General features: G+C 44.0%; 1 protein-coding gene across 1 annotated transcript; it reads left to right on the top strand.

Moving 5' to 3' along the window:
• The first annotated feature begins 20,329 nt into the window (after nucleotides 1-20,329).
• On the top strand, nucleotides 20,330-21,085 carry LOC143613492 (uncharacterized). Its single transcript, XM_077087181.1, has 3 exons — nucleotides 20,330-20,534; nucleotides 20,614-20,755; nucleotides 20,875-21,085. The coding sequence occupies exons 1-3, from the start codon at nucleotides 20,330-20,332 to the stop codon at nucleotides 21,083-21,085; spliced, it is 558 nt and encodes a 185-aa protein (XP_076943296.1).
• The last annotated feature ends 213 nt before the right edge of the window (nucleotides 21,086-21,298 follow it).

The following is a 21,298-nucleotide window of genomic DNA, read 5'->3' as shown; positions in this document are numbered from 1 at the left end:
GGACCCATGGCTTTAACATCTAGTGTTTCAAAAGTACGTTCCAAATCCAGATAATGAGCATCAAATATCATCTTTAAAAACCTTGGTTACATTAAAAACATTTCTTTCTTCTTCCCCCTTCAAATTACTAACCGTCTCATCGAACACAAATTTAGAATAATTATAATCCCAGTCCATGATTAGAGCAGCAATAGCAGATGTCTGGGTCTCTGGCTGATCTCATGTTATCCACCTTTTCTTCCAGCAATACAACTCACAAAAGTATGAGCTAGGAACCTTCAATATGAATGTAATAACTTCTTTAAAGTAGGTGGATATTTCCCTCTTAACCCATTCTCTGAAGAACTTCGAAAACAACATCCCTCGAGTACTCGGTAGGATGTTCAGGTTGATCACCAAACGATAATGTCTCTCGAATGGTAGACTCTGAAATGACAATCTGCTTATTCTTCAAACTTGACTCAATAGTACCAACTTCCCTTGCACCATCTGGATTAAACTTTGTTTTTTTCCGAAATCCAGCAATAAAATCTTTATAGACGACAAGGTTTTCTTGAATAGCATGAGAAATCCTGCATCTAATTAATTCAACCATCATTGACTTTAATTCTTTGTGTGTAGTAGGTGGATCAGACAGATATCCAACAATATTATGAGAATCAACAAATTTCAAAGGAGCTTGATCAACCATCTTCTGTAAAAATCGAGCCAAATTAGAGTTTCTTAATTGAAAAATATATAATATTGTGGCTTTGATTATCATGGTCAACTTCCCCCTTTTTAATCTGGTTAACACCGAATGAAATTTTGGTCAACAGTTAAGAGTTCTCGGTCAACATAGTCGATTTCAGTCAACAAACGAGTATTCGGTTAAAACTTGAATTTGGTCAGCAAAAGAGTATTCGGTCAAAACTTGATTTCGGTCAAACAGTCATTTCATTCAAACGATTTCGGTCAATGATCAACCAAAAGTTTGCGGTGAAGATTAGTCTTAACTGACTCCTCGATTTTTGAGCTTTTTTCTCCAATAATCCCAATTAGACATAGAGTTATATCTCAAAAATAGTATTGGCACAAATAGATAATAAAATTATATATATATATATATTAAAGAGAAGTTTTTGATGCATTGTGACATGTACTTTGTGCTTCAAAACCTTTTCATGCTTTACAGCTTGTATTATATACTTCTTTTGATGTACACCATCTCATGCTTTCTGTATATACCACGTGTAATTACACATGTCAGATTACACCACAGATGTCTACTTTTTCCTCTCTTTGGTATCTTCTTTTTCCTCATTTTCATCTTTACGCCTCCTAGCTTCTCTCTCTTTCTTCATCTCCGGGCCGGTTGTTACGACCATCTTCTACCAACAAGGTCGTCACTGTCATCCGTTGCCGGGTCCCATTTGGAAACCCTAGGTAGCGATGATGGTCCGATGATCTTTTAGTGGAGACAGTCGAAACCGGTGGATCTGGAAACCCTGGGCGGTGCCATTTCTGGCCGTAGTTTGTTGTGGTGGGGGAGCTGGTGGCTGACCTACCTTTTGCCACTTCCTTTACGATAATCTGCTCCAGTGAGTAGTTAGGGTTTACAAATTGTGTATTATTTTTTCTCTTTTTGCTTATGTATTATTGGATTCTTTGTTGTCTGGGTTTATCGTGTGGTAAATGCAGTTTTCGTTTGTCTTGAATTTCTTCCATGAATACAAAAGGAACTAATGTCAAAAGCTAAAATTCTCAACTTTTAAAGTTATGTGTTTCATGAGTTTTGACTGTCTTATAGTTGGTTTTTGTTGGTGTCTGGTTTTCTTTCTGTTAAAAGTTTGCATGTGTTTGTGTATATTTGTCTTTTTCGCATTATATTTTGAGACATGTTCTTGAGATTCGAGAGTTCATCCATGTAATATTTGAACTATATGAAATTTTGAAAATGCTAAAAAGAGGCATTTTTAGTGTCCAAAGTGTCATGATAATATATAATTCAATTAGGAAAATTGTATAAGATGTACCATGAATTGATGTCAAGATTATAATTTTCAATTTTAAAACTTTACCTTCTATGAGTTTAGCAAAGTGTTACAGCTTTTGTGTGTGTTCAGTTTTTTTTATGTTAAGTTTTCCATGTTTTTGGGGAGTCTTAGAACACAATGACGACAAATGACAAATTGCAATTTTTGAAATGCTAAAATGAGTCTCAAAGTTGTACAAATAAATAAAGAATTTACTATGTTATTTATACATGAAAAAAACATATAATTATTTACATCTATTTGAATGGTGTTCAAGGTTGGATCAGATTCATTGTTGCAGTTTCAGATATGAGGAAGTGGATTGAGTGTTCACGGCTAACCTACTGTTTCCGGGTTCTTTTTGGGAACCCCGGGTAGCGGTGGTGGTTACCGCCGGTGGTGACCCTCTTTAACTGTATCTAATTTCAATGATGAGATTATTCTCATTATAGTGGCGGTTTTTTTTGGATGTTTATGGCTTGAATTGTGCTCAAGTGTGTGATCGGATCTGTTTGCTTTGTGTTCTTTATGTGGTAGTTGCCGAAGTACGTCTATTTTTGGCCTTTTTAATGTTATTTCTACACTTTGTTTCCACCTATGTACACGTTTACTTCATGGTCAGCAGCTTAAAACCATTGGTAGGCAAACACTTTTGGGTTGATAAACGCTATGATGATGAACTTCACTTCATCTGAGCCTCCGAAGCTGTCTCGGTTCATTTTTCTTTCTGCTATGATGATCATTCGACACTGATCTGAGCATGTGGTTTTCACATGTATATGTTTTGAAGTTTATTGGTGTTCATTGATTTTTTTTAAATCCATTTGTGGGTTATCATACAATTTACCTTCGTGATTTGACGTTAACAGTTGGTGTAAGATACTACTCTTTGGAAGTAGTAGTTGTGGCATAATTTGCGAAGGTAAAATTCTGCTTCTTTTTGTATTATTATGTTCTAATACAGATCTTTTTCTAAGAGAATGATTTTCCTTAAAATTTGGCTCATTCAGATTTCCTTATCTTACTTCTGTTAGTTGCGTGTCCAATATAAGTAATCAGGAAGATGCAATCAATCTGAAAAAACTATTGGGACTTTTGTCACAGTTTATGGATCAATTCAAGGTTTGTGGTCAAAATGTGGAGTTACTTGATCTCCTATAGCAACGTCTAAAATTCTTTTTAAGCTTTAGGTGTAAGATATTTCTTTTGTTTACTTCTCTTGGCTGAATGAATGGACATACTGTCAAATGGTAACTTGCTTGATATATATAGTCTCTTTTTTAAAATGTAGTTAAGATATTTGACATTTTATTTTTGTGTTTTAGTGCAGGGTAGAATATAAGGTTACCAGCTAATTCACATGCAGTCAGCTCCAGAGACCGGTCGTCATTGTCGGAGACAGATGTTGTTGGGAGGCGTATTTGCGCCGTACTTCTGTTCTTCGCGCAGCAAGTTGTTTCCTTAACCATTTAGTTTATTGTTTTGTATGTATTGTTCGTAATTAAAAACTTATATCATTTAGAAGGTTTCTGACTTTTGTGTGTACGATGCGTGAGAGACCGAGATTTGTAATAGATTGGGTGTGAGAAGGGTAGACGTTTAGTTTAGCGTTCATGTCGTAACACAGAGATCTTAAGTACCATTTCTTATTCAAATTGTTCTCTTTTTAACATTTTTATGGCGCCTCCCCACCCCCCGCATCGGTAGTTTCCACTAGCAGTCTGCTTTGCAATGGCGATAACAAAAGGCCAAAGTCAATCACTATCGAAGATTGGTCTAATTTTAAAAGAACTTGTTTTCTCACATAAACATCTATATATGGCCTTATCAAGAGTTACAAGTAAACACGATATAGAGATTTTGGTTACTTTTAAACAAGGTAAATTGACCAATAATCCAATACAACAACAAATGTATTATTATACAAGAAAAGTTTTTCCTTTTTTCTAATTTGTAACAGTGTTAATTCTTGTAATTTAATTGTAAATTATAATTTAATTAACAATATATAAGAGTTGTATTGTTTACAGCAACAAATAGTCCAATACAACAACAGAAAACATATACAAGAAAGTTTTTTTTATTTGTAATATATTTGTGTAGTCTTTATTTTTTAATTTTTGAAATTTTAATGTAAATTTTAATTCTTTTATCAATATATGATAGTAGTATTGTTTACCGTATTTCTCTTAAGTGTAAACCCTTTTTAATTTTCATCAGATATTCATGTAAATGTGTAATTCACGGGTGTCAAGATACTAACTTATATCTCACTAATTATGTTTAGCTTTCAATCCAAAAAATATATCCATTTCGTTTTACAATAACTGTGAACCACATACCATGCACTAGGGGTGAGCAACTTAACCGCCACAACCGTTTAACCGAACAATTACCGAGCTAATAACCGACATAACCGGTGGGTTGGTTTTGTGATTTTTCAAAAACCCGCCAAATATGGGTCGGTTTTGGTTAAAGATAATTCTAAACCCGTCATAACCGAACCGACCCATTTATTTAACCAATAATATGTTTGACGCTAACTTCCACCAAACGTATGGTCGGAATATACCATTTTGATGGTTTTGGTTTAACGATTTTATTGAATTAACTTGGAATTTCATTGTTTGATTATATGTTGCCGTTTATTTTTAATATTTGGTATTAGTATATGGATTATATATTTTGTTGGACTATGTAATGTCATTTTTTTGTAATATTTGGTACCAAACTTTTAGGCATAGATACATTGTTTGGTTACGGTTGACCGACCCAAACCGACTTGTTATAACCTTCAAAACCGATTAACCGAAACCACCATAATGGGTCGGTTATGGTTATGGATATCCATTAACCAATATATCGATATGGTTATGGGTTTTGAGTCAAAACCGACCCATACATACCCCTACCATGCACCATAAAATAGGAAGAAAGCAAGGCCCAATGCGTATTTATATTGTGAGCAGTAGTTATAAATAGTGTTTTAAAAACCGGTTCAAACCGGCCGGTTGAATCGGTTAAACCGGATTTCTCACAGTTGGCCGGTATTTTGAGTCCGGTATTTTTGACCGGTTTGCTAGAACATCGTACCGGCGGTTTTTGTCTAAAATACCGGTTTTACCGGCAAACCGGTTTTAAGCCCGAGAAATTTTGATATTTGTGGCCCATGTTTTTTCAAAATTACTTTTAACCCAACAATTAACATTCAAACGTGTAAAGTTTAAAACTATTTTTTTTTTAAATTGAGCATTTTTACATTATTTTTTAAATATGGATTAACTTTTGGATTGTTTTTTGTTATATGAATCATTTAGTTTTGGGTTATTTTAGGATTAAAGTTACATTTACAGGAAATTATAAGGTAAACTATTCAATCGGTTGAACCTCTCGGTATAACCCGGTTCAACTGGTTGTACCATTTTTTAGCCCAATCCGATACAACTAAAATACCGGTTTTTAAAACATTAACTTCAATTATAAATTTAATTTGATGTCATGTAACCTTCGCCTAACAAATTTAATTACTCAACAAATTATTAATGTTTCTTTTAAAAAGGCTACAACCCAAATCAAACTCCAGCAACGCTTGAATTATCGATTGAATAGCTTTCTTCCTTCTATGATGGGCCCGTATATTTGACTATTTGAATGCTCTTTTAGAAGGTCTCTAACCACGAAAGCATAAATGGGTGGTAGCCTTCACCAATTGGTTATGAATTGCCAAACAACCCAAACAATATAGGATGATATGAGTACATGCTCCACTGATCCAATTCATCATCACATAAATGGAAGAAATTTATACCTTCTAGAACCCCTTTTTTGTGTAGCTCATCCGATGTTGCTATAAATTCTTCTCATTTCTGCTTTCCACCCAAAAAGATTTGCCACTAAAGGGACCCACTTAAGTCATTCCATGACAAATCATTTACAATACTGTCATTTCTCACTAGCGACTGACATTACTTGGTAGTAAAAATGCCATCACTATCATGACTCCACTTTAATTCATCATTTTCCTATCCATGAACCCGGAAGTATGTTCAAACAACCCCAAAATTCTTGTACTTCCTCATAGATTGATGGTTCTTTAGCCATGTACATCTTCATCCTTCAATAGAAGACCCATCATGCGTTTTTCCCCACAAAGTATATCGTTCGAACTTTTCAAGTTTAAGTAAAGCGGGGAATTTAGAGCACAACAGTATGTTCCCAATCCATTTATCCAACCAAAAGTGCATGCTATTACCATTGCCCGGTTTCCCTTTCAAGAAAGTATTTAATGATTCAGTTCGGTTGGTAAACACCTCGTCAATCTTCACAATATTACTCCACGCGCATGATGGAATGGACTTGCACATAATAGTATAACATGGTCGTCTCCCTTAAAATTAAAGGACTCGGAGCGAGTAAAGAATAAGTCTCTAAAATATAAACTTAATAACTCTAATATAAAAAAGATAATACGACGATAGTTGTGATAACAATAAATAAAACAATAGAACCCGCGCTTCGCTGTGAGAACAATGAAATAAAAGTTGTTGGTACATGTTATTGGCTCATTATGTTACATCCGTAACTCAATATCGTAAACCCATAGTGTAATTTTCAATTATAGCATCATTTGTAACACCATTTTTACAATAATTACTAACATCATGATCTTCTTATATCACTATATTAACCACATTAAGAGTAAATCAACCAGTTTGGAAATCGTCGTCAACACTCGTGGGAAAAGAACCGGACATAAGACAGAGAGATAAAAGGCATCGTACATGCAGTTCCACCGTCACCATGGACGGCCGGAGCCGCTGGCAACAACGGCGAAAAACCAACAGAGTTCGTTTCTCTCTCTCTCTCTCTCTCTCTCTCTCTCTCGCTACAATCACCGCCCACCTTATCGTTTGTATACGATCTTCAACTCAAACCAAAAGGTTCATAACCAGAAACTAAGAATGACATCACCTACCGTCGCCATAGACGGCCAGAACCGCCGGCAACAACGGGCAACCACGTCCAAGTTGTTGTTTCTCTTTCTAGAACCATTGCCCACATAATCATTTATCGTTGTAAATTCAAATGTAACACAGAAGCGTTGATGTTTAGAGAGAGGTTGGAGATGAGAAATAGATGTGAGAGAAAGATAAATGACTTATTGATAGGTGTGAGAGAATGTAAAAGGTTAGTGGGTCAACAACCATCAGAGAGACACACGTATCAAACAGCAGAGCCCAGTTGGACCCGCAAGACTCACCTTGAGAAGAACATTGGACTGGGGGGACTTGAAGAGGTAGGTCCCAGCAGAGCCCAGTTGGACCCGCAAGACTCACCTTGAACAGGGACGTCTGCGCAATGACCAACTGCTCCAGCAGGACCCACCATGCTCAAAGAACCTTACGCGCAGTACGCCAGCTGTACCCGCAGGGAAAGCCTCCCAATGGTGAAGTACCCCGCCTGTTCCCGCAGCTGCGGATACAAGCCATCATGGAAGGCTACCGCACTAACAGCATGGCTACACGCACAAGGCATTCGTTACTTCAGTAGTCACATGAAGGAATGAGCAAGGCGGGAACACTCCCGCCTAAATGAGCCAGTCCGTATGCTTCTGGAAGGTCTTTCGTACTATACCTACTAAGGTATGGGCGGAACAGACAGTTTGACCAGAGCAGCCCATGAACTAATCACAGGGTGACAGCTCACCGACAACAATACGAGGAGGAGCACCCTCTAGTACTGTTTGTCACTATTAGCCGCTGCCTACTCACCAACCCTTACGATGGGACGTGCGCAGCCTACAGTTGGTGGAACAGTGCGTAGCCGGCAGTAAAGGAACAGTATACAGCCGACCTTATTACTTTTGGCCGTAACCTATCCACCAACCAGCATGGCCTGTGCGTAGTCCACTGTTGGTAGAACAGGAATACTATTCAGCCGGCTGTACCTGCTTGGAAACCTACCTTCGGCTATAAATACTCCAACACCTTGGAATGGTAAGGACATCATCTGATATCTCAATCTTATCTAGCAATCTCTTAATATACACTTATATTCAGAGCAATCTAGTCTGATTCTCACGCCGGAGGGTGGTCACAAGGAGGAACCCCCCCTTCTCAGTGACGAGCTTACGGTGTCTGTTTTGCAGGTTTCCAGAAGAACAACCTTCTCTGCTGAACCTCATCCCCGTGGGAAACATTACTTAAACCCCAGATTATCTATAATCTGTCCAGGGTTCACTTAGTGTTTCTTCATTGGCGCCATCCGTGCATAAAAGCTAGAACTAATTTAGTTTTTTCAAAATTTCTGAAGAAATGGTTAACGTTACTCCGGTCCCAAGGCCAGTAACCGACCAAGAAACCCCGGTAACCACAACCCCAGCAACTGGGGGGAACACCGGCGGTTATACAAATCTTACGAACACTACCCCGACTACCCAAGCCGGGGCAAGTGCAGTAAATATTCCACTGGGGTTCATTGATGCCCAGTTGGAAAAACGAACGAGGGTCCCTCGCCAAACACTAGATCAAGTGAAGGCGTGGGCCGAAGCACGTCAAAGAGAGTTCCAAGCTGAATTGGATGAACGCTTGCGTTCAGTTCAACAGGCTGACGAATTCGGCAGTACTCGCCAACACCTCAATATGAACAGTGAGTGCGAGTACTCAGACGACGAGAGGGAAGAATCCGATACCGAGGCAAACCCTCGCCATAAGGCGAAAGGGAAGCGTAAGGAAACGGACTTCCAACCAAAAAGGAATTTTGGGGAAGCTTTTAAACCAAATGCGGAGAGAAACCCGCGTGACTTCTCCAAAACCTTTAGACCAACTGCTACAAATGCAGGAAAGTCAAAATTCGCAAGGGACATTGCGGAGGCAATCGCCCCGAGAAGTGCCAAACAAATGTCCAACATTGGCACTTATGATGGTCTATCCGACCCAGACGACCATCTGAACAGATTCATTGCGGGGGCTACCGTCAGTAACTGGACGGAACCCACGTGGTGTTACATGTTCCAGATGACTCTGGTCGGAGCGGCCAGGGCATGGTTCGATCGTTTACCGGTCCACCACATATATGACTGGGCGGACTTTCAGAACAAGTTCAGCCAACACTTCAGCCAACAGAGGAAATACACTGAAGAACAGTGGACGATCCTCAACTGCGTTAGAGAGGAGGATGAATCTTTACTAGACTTCATCACCCGCTTCAACTCCAAAAAGTTAAGTCTCGGCAACATAAGTGAAGATCTGGTTCGCGCCGCTTTCATCCAAGGCGCCGAATACCCAGAGCTTATCCGCACATTGACGGGTAAGGATGGCATGCCATCAACATGGGATGCCATCATGACGGCGGCAAAGCGCTTTGCCGAGACAGAAAAGCAACTGGGAAGGGATCTTCCCCAGAGTACACACCTCTACACGCAGAGGACAAGAGAGAACAATGTCCGGATCGCCCGGCAGAACAAAAAGAGGAAGCTAGGTATCTGGCAGTCAAGGGTAAACTTTGACACCTCATCCAGCTCTCAACCTCTTGTTGGCAGAAGAAATCACACGCACCCTCCAAGCCAAAGGCACCGGTGGACGCCACTCACCAAAAGCGTCACGGAGATATTTGCCACTGAAAAGCTACCGTGGCCAAAAGCTCCAATGATCCGGCAGCGACCTAATGCGGATCAGAGCAAATCCTGTGACTTCCACGGGACAAAAGGTCATGATACGGAAGAGTGTACATCCTTGAAGGATATTGTTGAAGCATTCGTCAAGGATGGAAGACTGGCACACCTGGTGGCATCAATCAAAAAGGGAGGACGGAACGACAACCGGTACCGAGGCAACGGAAGGAAGCCCGTTTGACATCAGCATCAACATGGTTCATGGTAACATCAGAGGAAGAAAAAGGCGAACGATAGAACCATGTGCGTGGAAGGAAGCTGAGGTGCGCTTCCCGCGAGTGCCAGGAGGACCCAGCAAGGAAGGCCCTATCATCATCAAAAGCCAGCTGGGGCACTACATCACCTCCCGCACTCTTGCTGACAACGGCGCCTCGTCAACGGTGATGTACAGGCAGTTCTTCGACAAGCTAGATGACGAAGACAATGAGCGCCTGGAAACGATCTGCGCCTCGATGGAAGGGTTTGATGGCAGCACAAACACCCCCCTGGGTATCCTATCTTTCCCCGTCACTCTTACGGATGGGAAACACTCCCGCACAGAAGATGTGGACTTTGTCGTGATGAGGAAGCCACACCACACGTACGACATTCTCTTCGGGAGAGACGGGATGGCAAGATTCAACGCCGTGGTATCCTTAGTTCACGGCATGATGGGATGGCCAACAGCTGAGGGTGTAGCGATGATCACCGGCATTCCCCAGGTATGCATCGCATCTGTCTCATCTAAACCCAAACCAAAGATGGCTAAACCAACCATCACCGAACCAGAAAGATGGCCTTCAACGGCAAGTACCCGGACCAGGCCGTCACCATTGGCCCAACAATTGTTGGTCCCACACGCACCTTACTTAAGCGCTTATTACAAAGGAACGCTGACATCTTCGCGTGGACACCAGCTGACATGACTGGTGTACCCCGGAGTAAGGCAGAGCATAAGCTCAAATGCGATCCGGCTGTCACGCCGATCGTACAAAAGCGCAGAGTAATGGGGCCAAAACAAACTAACGCGTGTAGAACCCAAGTCAAGGAACTCCTTGACGCAGGCATCGTACGCGTTAGTAGATATCAAACTTGGGTTGCAAATCCCGTTATGGTACCGAAGAATGACAAACAATGGCGCATGTGCATAGATTTCAAGGATTTGAAGAAAGCATGCCCCAAAGATTGTTATCCGTTACCTGAAATTGATCTTAAGGTGGATTCGTTGGCACCATTCCGCCTTAAATGCTTCCTGGACGCGTATAAGGGGTACCATCAAATCCACATGGCCGTTGATGATCAGGACAAAACCGCTTTTCGGACGCCCGATGGCACATTTTGTTATCAAATGATGCCATTCGGACTTAAGAATGCCGGGTTCACATACCAACGCCTGATGGACAAAGAGTTTCATTCCCAAATTGGGAGGAACTTGGAAGTCTACATGGATGACTTGGTCATCAAAAGCCCTGACCCAGAAGCGATGTTGAAAGACATCGAAGAAACTTTCAACACGCTCAGGAAGATAAACATGAAGCTCAACCCGAGCAAGTGTGCCTTTGGAATGGAAGAAGGGAAGTTCTTGGGGGTCATCATCACTAAAGATGGCTTCAGAGCGAACCCTGAAAAGGTCGAAGCCATTATCAAAATGGAATCACCTACTACCATCAAACAGGCTCAGACACTGAATGGACGACTAGTGGCACTTAATCGCTTTTTGGCAAACCACGCGGATAAGTCGTTTCCATTCGTGTCAACATTGAGAAACTGTTTAAAGAAAACGCACTTCCGCTGGACGCCAGAAGCGGAAGCAGCTTTTCAGGAGATTCGGTCACGCTTAATCGAACTCCCAACGCTTACAGCACCAACAGCGGGAGAGGAGTTAATCCTATACCTTTCCGCAACTGATAGAGCAACCGGGGCAGTCCTGCTAGTAGAACGAAAAGGCATCCAGATGCCAATCTACTATGTTAGCCGTGTCCTAACAGACGTAGAAACCCGGTACTCTACCCTAGAAAAATTAGTCTTAGCACTAATACACGCTTCACGCAGGCTATGACGATATTTCCAGGGTCACCCAATCACCATTCTCTCAAACTTCAAACTTGCAAACGTTCTAGGCAAACCCGAATTATCGGGACGCCTAGCCAAATGGGCAATTGAGTTGGGGGAATACGCGATAAAGTATAAGCCAAGACCAGCCATAAAAGGCCAGGTTCTGGCCGACTTTATTGCAGAAGTGCCTGCATCGCGGGAAAAAGAGTGCCAGGAAGAGGCTCAACCCTCTCCAGCACAAGACATCAATGATGTCTGGCGACTCTACACTGATGGAGCAGCCAGTAACGAGGGTTCAGGTGCAGGGCTAAAACTAACCAACCCAGCAGGCCAAGAATACACTTACGCTATTCGACTGAATTTTCCAAGTACGAATAACGAAGCCGAATATGAAGCATTCCTGGCTGGGCTGAGAATTGCGCGTAAGATGGGAGTGAAAAACTTGGAAGCCCACGTGGATTCCATGTTAGTAGCCAATCAAATCAACGGGACGTACACGGCCGTTAACGACACAATGGCCCTGTACCTCGCACAAGCAAAATCCCTTATGCGCGATTTCAATGACTGCAAAGTCATACACGTCAAGCGAAGTGAAAACAAATCTGCGGATGCGTTAAGCAAGCTTGCATCATTAGCCTTCACCCACTTAGGAAAGGATATCCGCATTGAACTCCTCGAGACACCATCGGTCCCGCACAAGGAAATTTGTGTCATCCAAACAGGCACGGAAACGTGGATGACACCAATAATAAAATACCTTGCGACAGGTACACTACCGGAGTCCAAAACACAGGCAAGAAAACTACGCTGTAAAGCACTGAATTATCAACTCATCGATGACATCCTTTACAGACGTAACTTTCTTGGCCCACTCTTAAGATGCGTGGACAAACAAGATGCTGACTACCTCCTAAGGGAAGTACACGAAGGCATCTGTGGAGTACACGCAGGTCCCCGCGCTGTTGTGGCCAAGCTAAACAACGCGGGATACTTTTGGCCGGGGATGCATACGGATGCACTGGCATACATCAGAAAATGCAGGTCTTGCCAGCTTTACGCACCCAACACGCACCGCCCGAAGAATGAACTTGTTCCAGTCACTTCTTCATGGCCATTTCAGAAGTGGGCCATCGATGTGACAGGTCCATTTCCTACAGCAGCAGGAAATGTTCAGTTCCTAGTGGTAGCCATCGACTACTTCACCAAGTGGATAGAAGCAAAACCTTTAGCCCAAACAACCGCGAAACATATCAAAAAATTTATTTGGGAATTTATTATTTGTCGTTTTGGACTTCCACAGAATTTGGTGAGCGATAACGGCACAAACTTTGCTGACAAGAAGCTACAACAGTGGCTGAAAGAACTTCAAATCACCCACACCTTTACCTCAGTGGCACACCCGCAAGGTAATGGTGAGGTGGAAAGAGCAAATAAGAGCATCGTCGAAGGCATAAAGAAAAGACTATTGGAACACAGATCTGGCTGGGTGGACGAGCTTCCGCACGTCCTTTGGGCAAACAGAACGCTGAAGAAGGCCAGTACGGGAGAAACCCCGTTCAGCCTCACTTATGGCACTGAAGCCATGGTCCCGGTCGAAATTGGTTTACCCTCACCAAGGGTCTTGATTCAGCCAGAAGACAATGATGCGGAAAGACGGTTGGATCTTATGCTAACCGAGGAACGCAGAGACTTAGCCGCAGTGCGTGAAGAGAACTACAAGCGACAAATGCAAAAGTACTACAACACGCGGGTAAAACTCTGCAACTTCAATACAGGAGACTACATACTGCGTAACAACGAGGCTTCGAACCAAGAACGCCCGGGAAAGCTGGCCCCGGTCTGGGAAGGGCCATACATTATCAAAGAATTCCTGGGAAAGGGCGCATACCGGCTCGAAAGGCTCGATGGCACTCCCATCCCAAGAACATGGAATGGAGCTCAATTACGCAAATGTTATATGTAGATCAATTCCAAACTTGTAAAGAAAAGGCCTAAAGCCACTTCTAATGGAAATGATTCTCCTTTCATAATGTGTTGATAACATTACCTTTATACTTATGAACTTCCCACACTGGTGCCGGTATTCACCGCATAAATGGGGAAGAAGTAAGTCGTTACGTGTGGAAGGCGGCAAAACCCGCATAAACACAACACTAAAAATAAGGAAAACCTACACGCAGGTTAGATGTAAGTAAAGTTTAGCCATCCTTGTAAGTGCAAGTGACGGTCTTACCCGCACAATCACGAACAAGGAAGCAAAACTTCAACCTATCATCTACCACGTTCAAAGGTTATCCTAAAAAAGGATGAGGAAAACCTACACGCAGGTCAGATATGGGTAAAGTTTAGCCATCCTACTAAGTGCAAGTGACGGTCCTACCCGCACAATCACGAAAGAGGAAGCAAAACTTCACGCCTATTATCTACCACGTTCAAAGGTTAACTTATTCTAAAACACTTGGAAAATTGCTAATTTAAACTAAAGTATGCAAGTCATATAACGTTTATAAAGCAAGGAATCCAATGAAAGAAGCGGTCTTAGCCGCACAAAGATTTATATTTCATAAATATTCGTTACAAGAATGGCCGGGTAACTACCCGCCTACAAGAAAATAAATCTATACAAACTAAATCTATCCTAGCAGCGGGAAGGGATCTTCAGGATCAGGCTTCAGGGCCACTTCCACTTGGACCAGCGCCTTCAGTAGAGCGTGGCTGTTCAAGAAAAGCCTTAAGGATAGCTAGCCCATCATCAGCAGCAGCAACTTCATTCACCTTCTCCACCACCGGATGCGGAAAGGCATAATACTGGTTCACTGCTTGGTCGTAAATAGCTTCAGTATCCACATTATACAAAGGGAAGTTGGAAGGCGGGATGCCTTTCTCAACGAACCCTAGACCAAGCAGGAAGCCGGCCCGTTCCCCATCCTCGTGAGAAGAGTTGAGGGCTGCGCTCATAGCATCGTCGTAAAATGTCTCTGAGAAGACCCGATGCACAACCTACAAAAGAAAATATACAAGTGTCAACACCCTTTTTATTTACAAAGAAAAGCGTAAAGACATGAAAGCTTACCTGAGACAACGCTTCTCGAAGAAGCCATTCCTTGGCAACCAGAGCTGATTGGAGGGCAGCTTGAGCTTCGTTACGGGCGTGTTCGGCTTCACTCTTGTTAAGGTTGGCAAGCAACACTTCTTTAGCCGCAGCCTCTTCGACGCCCTTTAGCTTCCGCTCAGTATGGTCAAGCACCCCCCTCTGGTCCAAGATCTCCTGGAGCTTTTTGGCGTCTTCCATTGCCAAGGCATCATGAGCCTGCTGGAGAGCCTCTAATTTGGCTTTAAGTTCTTCATTCTCCACGCGCAGAGGCTCAGCAACAGCTTCAGCCTTGGTGGCCCTCTCGGTTGCGTTCCTCGCAGTTTCCTTAGCCAGCCGAAGCTGTTCATTAACAGCTTGGGCAGCCTTGGAACGGGCCTCGAGTCGAGCCTGAACTTCAACCTCGAGGGCCTTGAAGGCCTTCTCCTTCTCCGCAGCCACTGCGGCAAGTTTTTGGTTCTCCTCCCGGACAGCCCGCGCCTCAGCTACTTCCTTGAGGCGAGCTGCTTTTAACTTGTCGTTTTCACGACAAAGCAGCTCGACGCGCGGCTGCATCCGGGCCAGGAGAACCCGAAGCTCATTGGTTAGCCTACCCTCCTGGTAGCTAGCCATGGATTCCCCCAACGCACCACTGGGAGCAGCGTGACGAGCCCATTCCACGCACTCCACAGGGGTGCGAAGGGTTGTTCCTCGGCGAATGTTCCATCGTGGAACATACACTTCATTGGAATCCGACACTGCAAAAAACACAAAGCAGTTAGGAAAAGATGATAAAATATATATATATATATATATATATATATAAAATGGGCCAGAAGAACCCTACGCACCTGTAGGGTCAATGACAGGCCGATAGCCGCCGAACCCATCACCTGAACCCAAAGGAAATCCATCCAAGAGGTCAGGCAGATGGGAAGGTAGAAAACATTGGCGGGAAGCCAAATGCGTACCTGATGGACCGGCCGTCGTTGCCGATGGCGGGGGCATGGTAGCAGCCGCCGTGGTCGCCGCCGCGGTCGCTGCCGCGGAATCCGCAGCAATAGTAACCGCCGGCTCGGTGAAGGATTCTGTAAAAATCGCACTCACAGCCGGCGGTGACGTCATCTCGGCTGGAACAGTCGGCTCAAAGGAGTGAGCAACTGAACCAGCGGAAGCAGGCGCAGGCGCCTGGGTCGACGCCTCAGGTAGGCTGACCAAGCCTACCGTCATTGGCGGAGAGGTACTACTCGGCGTCTCACCCTGGAATGCGTCAACATCCACGCCTGCATAAAGAAGAAAAGTGAAAGATTAAGCTATGAAGATAAAAAGCTAAAGGAAAGTTGTACATACGGGTTTTCTTGAGCCTAAAGGTACGGAGAGGCGGGGACGGACCCGATGGAGCCGGCCTCTTCGCGCCGGTCACCATCGTCTTCTTCGGCTCTCCGGAGGTGACAGTCGCAACCTCCGGAGCGGTGGTCTTATCACCACCGGGATTCCCCGCCACCTCTTCGCTCTCGGTCTCCGAATCAGACCGAGGCGCTGGATCGGCAGTGGAGGCCTTCTCTTTCCCCTTCCCGCCGGCAGCCTTCTTCTTCCGCACCAACGGAGGACCATCTGCGGATTCCTCATCAGAACATACGATTAGAGGAATTCCAGCAGAGGTTTCAACATTGAGGGGTCGAGGGTCGAAGAGCGCCTTACCTGGCCGACGGGCACTGAGGATCTCATGGCCTAGCGGATAGACCTCCACGAACCGATCCGCCGTCTGTTCTAGGATGGGCAACTCGTTCTCGTCTAGAGCGCGAGTACCCATCCGGGCGGGACCGTCAGCCTCCCGCGGATTAAGGAGCGACTGCAGGTCGTTCCCCTCTGAAATAAACAGGAAAAAAGTTAGAAGCAATTCAGAATCAACAATAAGAGACAAAGCATACCGTAAGGAACAGAGTTCGAACCGTATTCGAGGACGATTGGGATCTTTTACGCATCAGCAGCCTTCCACACTCGGCTCATCCCCAGCATCACCATCCCGGACTCCGCAAACCGGTAAACCGGAGATTGGACCCGAGATATCTTCGCAAACCATTCCGCCTCCTGGTAGTTGGAGGCGTGAAGGCTGGGAAGTGCTTGCCCGTTCTTGAATTTCATGGCAATGGGGATGGCGCGAGCGGATATGAAGAAAAACTCCCTCTTCCACGCCCGAAGACTGCGCTCGGTCGCGCAGATCTTTAAACCCTTAATCCGGGTTGTCAACGTATACCACCCCTGGATGCACCTCCAAGTATAGAAGGTCATCAGGCGGTCAACATAGGGCTCAACGCCCAGTATCCGGCACACCCACTCGAAGTGGCGAATCTTGGCGATCGCCATGGGGTGCAACTCGGTCAAATGAACACCGTGCCTCTCAAGGACACGGTAAACAAACTTTGTCAATGGGAACCTAAGATTCCCATAGACAAAGAATGCAGCATAAACCCCGATCTTGCCTCTGGGGGCATCGTATACCGTCTGGTGGGGTTCAGGAAACTCAGGCTCGAGAGACTCGAGCATGAACTTCCTGACGACGTACCGATATAGATCGCCAGGCAGAGCACACTGGCACTCACCAGCAGTACTCTTGTCATCAGCTGTAGAATCGATATCACGAGACATCTTGTAAAAGAGAAGAAAACGATTTCGGGAGAATGCTTGCCTGAAAAGGATGAGTATTCGCCGGAAATCGCTTAAAAGATGAAGAGAAGATTGAAAGTGTGGATTACAAAGAACCCTCTCCCCCTTTATATACTAATTGCAATTAATGCGATGAAATTAATGCGGAGGAGAGAGAAAACGAAGGTGCAATGAAACTATGACACGTGGCAAAAAGCAAGCTGGCAACAGCTGTTGACAGGACGCATACCATTAATTTCGCGGCCACGCGCCCGAAAAATCGCGCCCACGCGCCTGAAAAAGCGTCTGGAATGACCATGTACTGTCACGTCACCATAACTTCCTGCACGTCCTGACACAGTCAGAAGAAACCGTGCACGACGTTTCAGATGTTTGGACTGTTCCTATCATTCCACCAACTCTTCGAATTTCGAAATTCAAAATTCAAAAATATTCAAAAGTAAGCGGGAAAATACCCCTTACCTTGGCAAACAAGTAACCGTAAGACGAATGCGGGTACAGTGTAAAGGCAAAACCCTTCACATACCTAGCACCCGCAGGGAATTGAAGCCAAGAATTCCTCGGCAACCAAGTAACCGTAAGACGGATGCGGGTACAGTGTTAAGGCAAAACCCTTCACATACTTAGCACCCGCAGGGAATGGACGCCAGGAATACCTTGGAAGTAAAGTAACCATAAGACGAGCGCGGGTACAGTGTTAAGACAACCCTTCACATACTTAGCGCTCCGCTGGGAATTGAAACCAAGAAGGATCTTCTGGGCAATGCTTGCGGAAACGGAAATAACATCTCCGCATAGCGGGAACGTCGAGAACTACGTTGTTTGAAGCTCCAGGATGGAATTGGTGGTTTTAACATAATTGATCACTATGTTCAAAACTACCAAAACCTCATGGAGAATCCACACAGGTGGGACTCAACGTTCCTGACTTGCGAGAAGGTTACAGACCTACCCGCTTCATAACCAAACATCAAGCAGAAAAGTCGGGAATTTCTGCGTGACATCAGGAAAACCGCGGAATGAATCACCACGGAAAACCGAAAAACTAAACCCTTTTCAAAACCCCTTGCTAAGTCCAAAAGTTCACCTCACTTATTAATAATTCATGAGAAGAACATTGGACTGGGGGGACTTGAAAAGGTAGGTCCCAGCAGAGCCCAGTTGGACCCGCAAGACTCACCTTGAACAGGGACGTCTGCGCAATGACCAACTGCTCCAGCAGGACCCACCATGCTCAAAGAACCTTACGCGCAGTACGCCAGCTGTACCCGCAGGGAAAGCCTCCCAATGGTGAAGTACCCCGCCTGTTCCCGCAGCTGCGGATACAAGCCATCAGGGAAGGCTACCCGCACTAACAGCATGGCTACACGCACAAGGCATTCGTTACTTCAGTAGTCACATGAAGGAATGAGCAAGGCGGGAACACTCCCGCCTAAATGAGCCAGTCCGTATGCTTCTGGAAGGTCTTTCGTACTATACCTACTAAGGTATGGGCGGAACAGACAGTTTGACCAGAGCAGCCCATGAACTAATCACAGGGTGACAGCTCACCGACAACAATACGAGGAGGAGCACCCTCTAGTACTGTTTGTCACTATTAGCCGCTGCCTACTCACCAACCCTTACGATGGGACGTGCGCAGCCTACAGTTGGTGGAACAGTGCGTAGCCGGCAGTAAAGGAACAGTATACAGCCGACCTTATTACTTTTGGCCGTAACCTATCCACCAACCAGCATGGCCTGTGCGTAGTCCACTGTTGGTAGAACAGGAATACTATTCAGCCGGCTGTACCTGCTTGGAAACCTACCTTCGGCTATAAATACTCCAACACCTTGGAATGGTAAGGACATCATCTGATATCTCAATCTTATCTAGCAATCTCTTAATATACACTTATATTCAGAGCAATCTAGTCTGATTCTCACGCCGGAGGGTGGTCACAAGGAGGAACCCCCCCCCCCTTCTCAGTGACGAGCTTACGGTGTCTGTTTTGCAGGTTTCCAGAAGAACAACCTTCTCTGCTGAACCTCATCCCCGTGGGAAACATTACTTAACCCCCAGATTATCTATAATCTGTCCAGGGTTCACTTAGTGTTTCTTCACGGACATAAGACAGAGAGATAAAAGGCATCGTACATGCAGTTCCACCGTCACCATGGATGGCCGGAGCCGCTGGCAACAACGGCGAAAAACCAACAGCGTTCGTTTCTCTCTCTCTCTCTCTCGCTACAATCACCGCCCACCTTATCGTTTGTATACGATCTTCAACTCAAACCAAAAGGTTCATAACCAGAAACTAAGAATGACATCACCTACCGTCGCCATAGACGGCCAGAACCGCCGGCAACAACGGGCAACCACGTCCAAGTTGTTGTTTCTCTTTCTAGAACCATTGCCCACATAATCATTTATCGTTGTAAATTCAAATGTAACACAGAAGCGTTGATGTTTAGAGAGAGGTTGGAGATGAGAAATAGATGTGAGAGAAAGATAAATGACTTATTGATAGGTGTGAGAGAATGTAAAAGGTTAGTGGGTCAACAACCATCAGAGAGACACACGTATCAAACAGCTAGCAAAGGAAAGGTGTTTAAAACAATTGTACCTCACTCTTTAAAATAGCTAGCAGTAGAACAGTACCGGTTTGAGTCTTAATTGCTACTTTCAAATTAATATATATATATATAAAAGACTTTCCCACCTATTTGGCTGAACGGTTGCAAGAACGACAAACACTTACAAGAAAACCACCTCTTCGTCGTGATCGAGTGGGCGCTAATGAAACTTTGGCACGCCACTATTTTAGCCTCGATCTCCTTTATGACGAAGAACATTTTAGACGTTATTTTCGAATTAGTAGACAACTATTCATGCGTTTATCAAATGATTTGTCGGATCAGTATCCTTTGTTTAAACAAAGAGAAGATGAAAGACGTAGACCAAGTTTCACGACCATTCAGAAATGTACAACTGCTATTCGTCAATTAGCGTATGGAATTTCGTCAGACGTGATGGATGAATACCTAGAAATGTCTGAAAAAGTTTCGCGAGACTCGCTTCATTTTTCCCGCCAAGGTATACATATGCATAAATGTTTCGTTTAGTCACATTTTATATATTGTCTGAGGGTTTACTTGACAATGTTTATACATAGGGATCATATCGATTTACCCACGAAAATATTTGCACAAACCAACTTTGTATGATATCCAACGCATATACGAGGTGCACAATGAAAGACATGGTCTCTACGAAATGCTTGGTAGCATCGACTGTACGCATGTTGGATGGGATATGTGTTCTACGACCAGGCGAGGACAGTTCCACCGGGTTTATTACCCCGGCCCCAGTATTATACTTGAGGTGGCGGCCTCCCATGATCTTTGGTTTCGGCATGCGTTTTTGGTGTTGCCAGGTCAAATAACGACATAAATGTTATTGAACAATCACCGATATTCGAGGACATTATTGACGGGGTTAAGCCAACTCAATCGTTTTATGCGAACGAGATTCAATTCAAGCTTGGATATTACATGGTTGATGGGATTTACAATGAATGGTCGACGCTTGTTCAAGCTTACGCATCACCAGTTGAAGACAAACAAAAGTACTTTAAGAAGAAGTAAGAATCGGCACGCAAAGATATTAAAACGGCGTTTGGATTTATAAAAAAAAATTTTCATTTGATTTCGAGGCCACTACGGTTTTAGTCAAGGGAGAAAATAAAGGATGTCGTCTACACTTGTATAATTCTACATAACATGGTTGTTGAGGACTAAGGTATGGCTATTTGTCAAAACTACCAAGGTGACGTCTCACGACCCGAATCGACAATCATC

This window comes from Bidens hawaiensis, unplaced genomic scaffold (assembly GCF_021521415.1).
Source record: "Bidens hawaiensis isolate Kalapana, Puna unplaced genomic scaffold, B.hawaiensis_p1.1 tig00037599_1, whole genome shotgun sequence".
Lineage (NCBI taxonomy): Eukaryota > Viridiplantae > Streptophyta > Magnoliopsida > Asterales > Asteraceae > Bidens > Bidens hawaiensis.
This window is presented reverse-complemented; position numbering and strand designations above follow the sequence as displayed.

Coding starts and splice junctions, on each gene's coding strand:
- LOC143613492 (XM_077087181.1), top strand. CDS start 20,330: ATGCGTTTATCAAATGATTTGTCGGATCAGTATCCTTTGTTTAAACAA. Junction 20,535..20,613: donor GCTTCATTTTTCCCGCCAAG/GTATACATATGC, acceptor GTTTATACATAG/GGATCATATCGATTTACCCA. Junction 20,756..20,874: donor ACGCATGTTGGATGGGATAT/GTGTTCTACGAC, acceptor TGGTGTTGCCAG/GTCAAATAACGACATAAATG.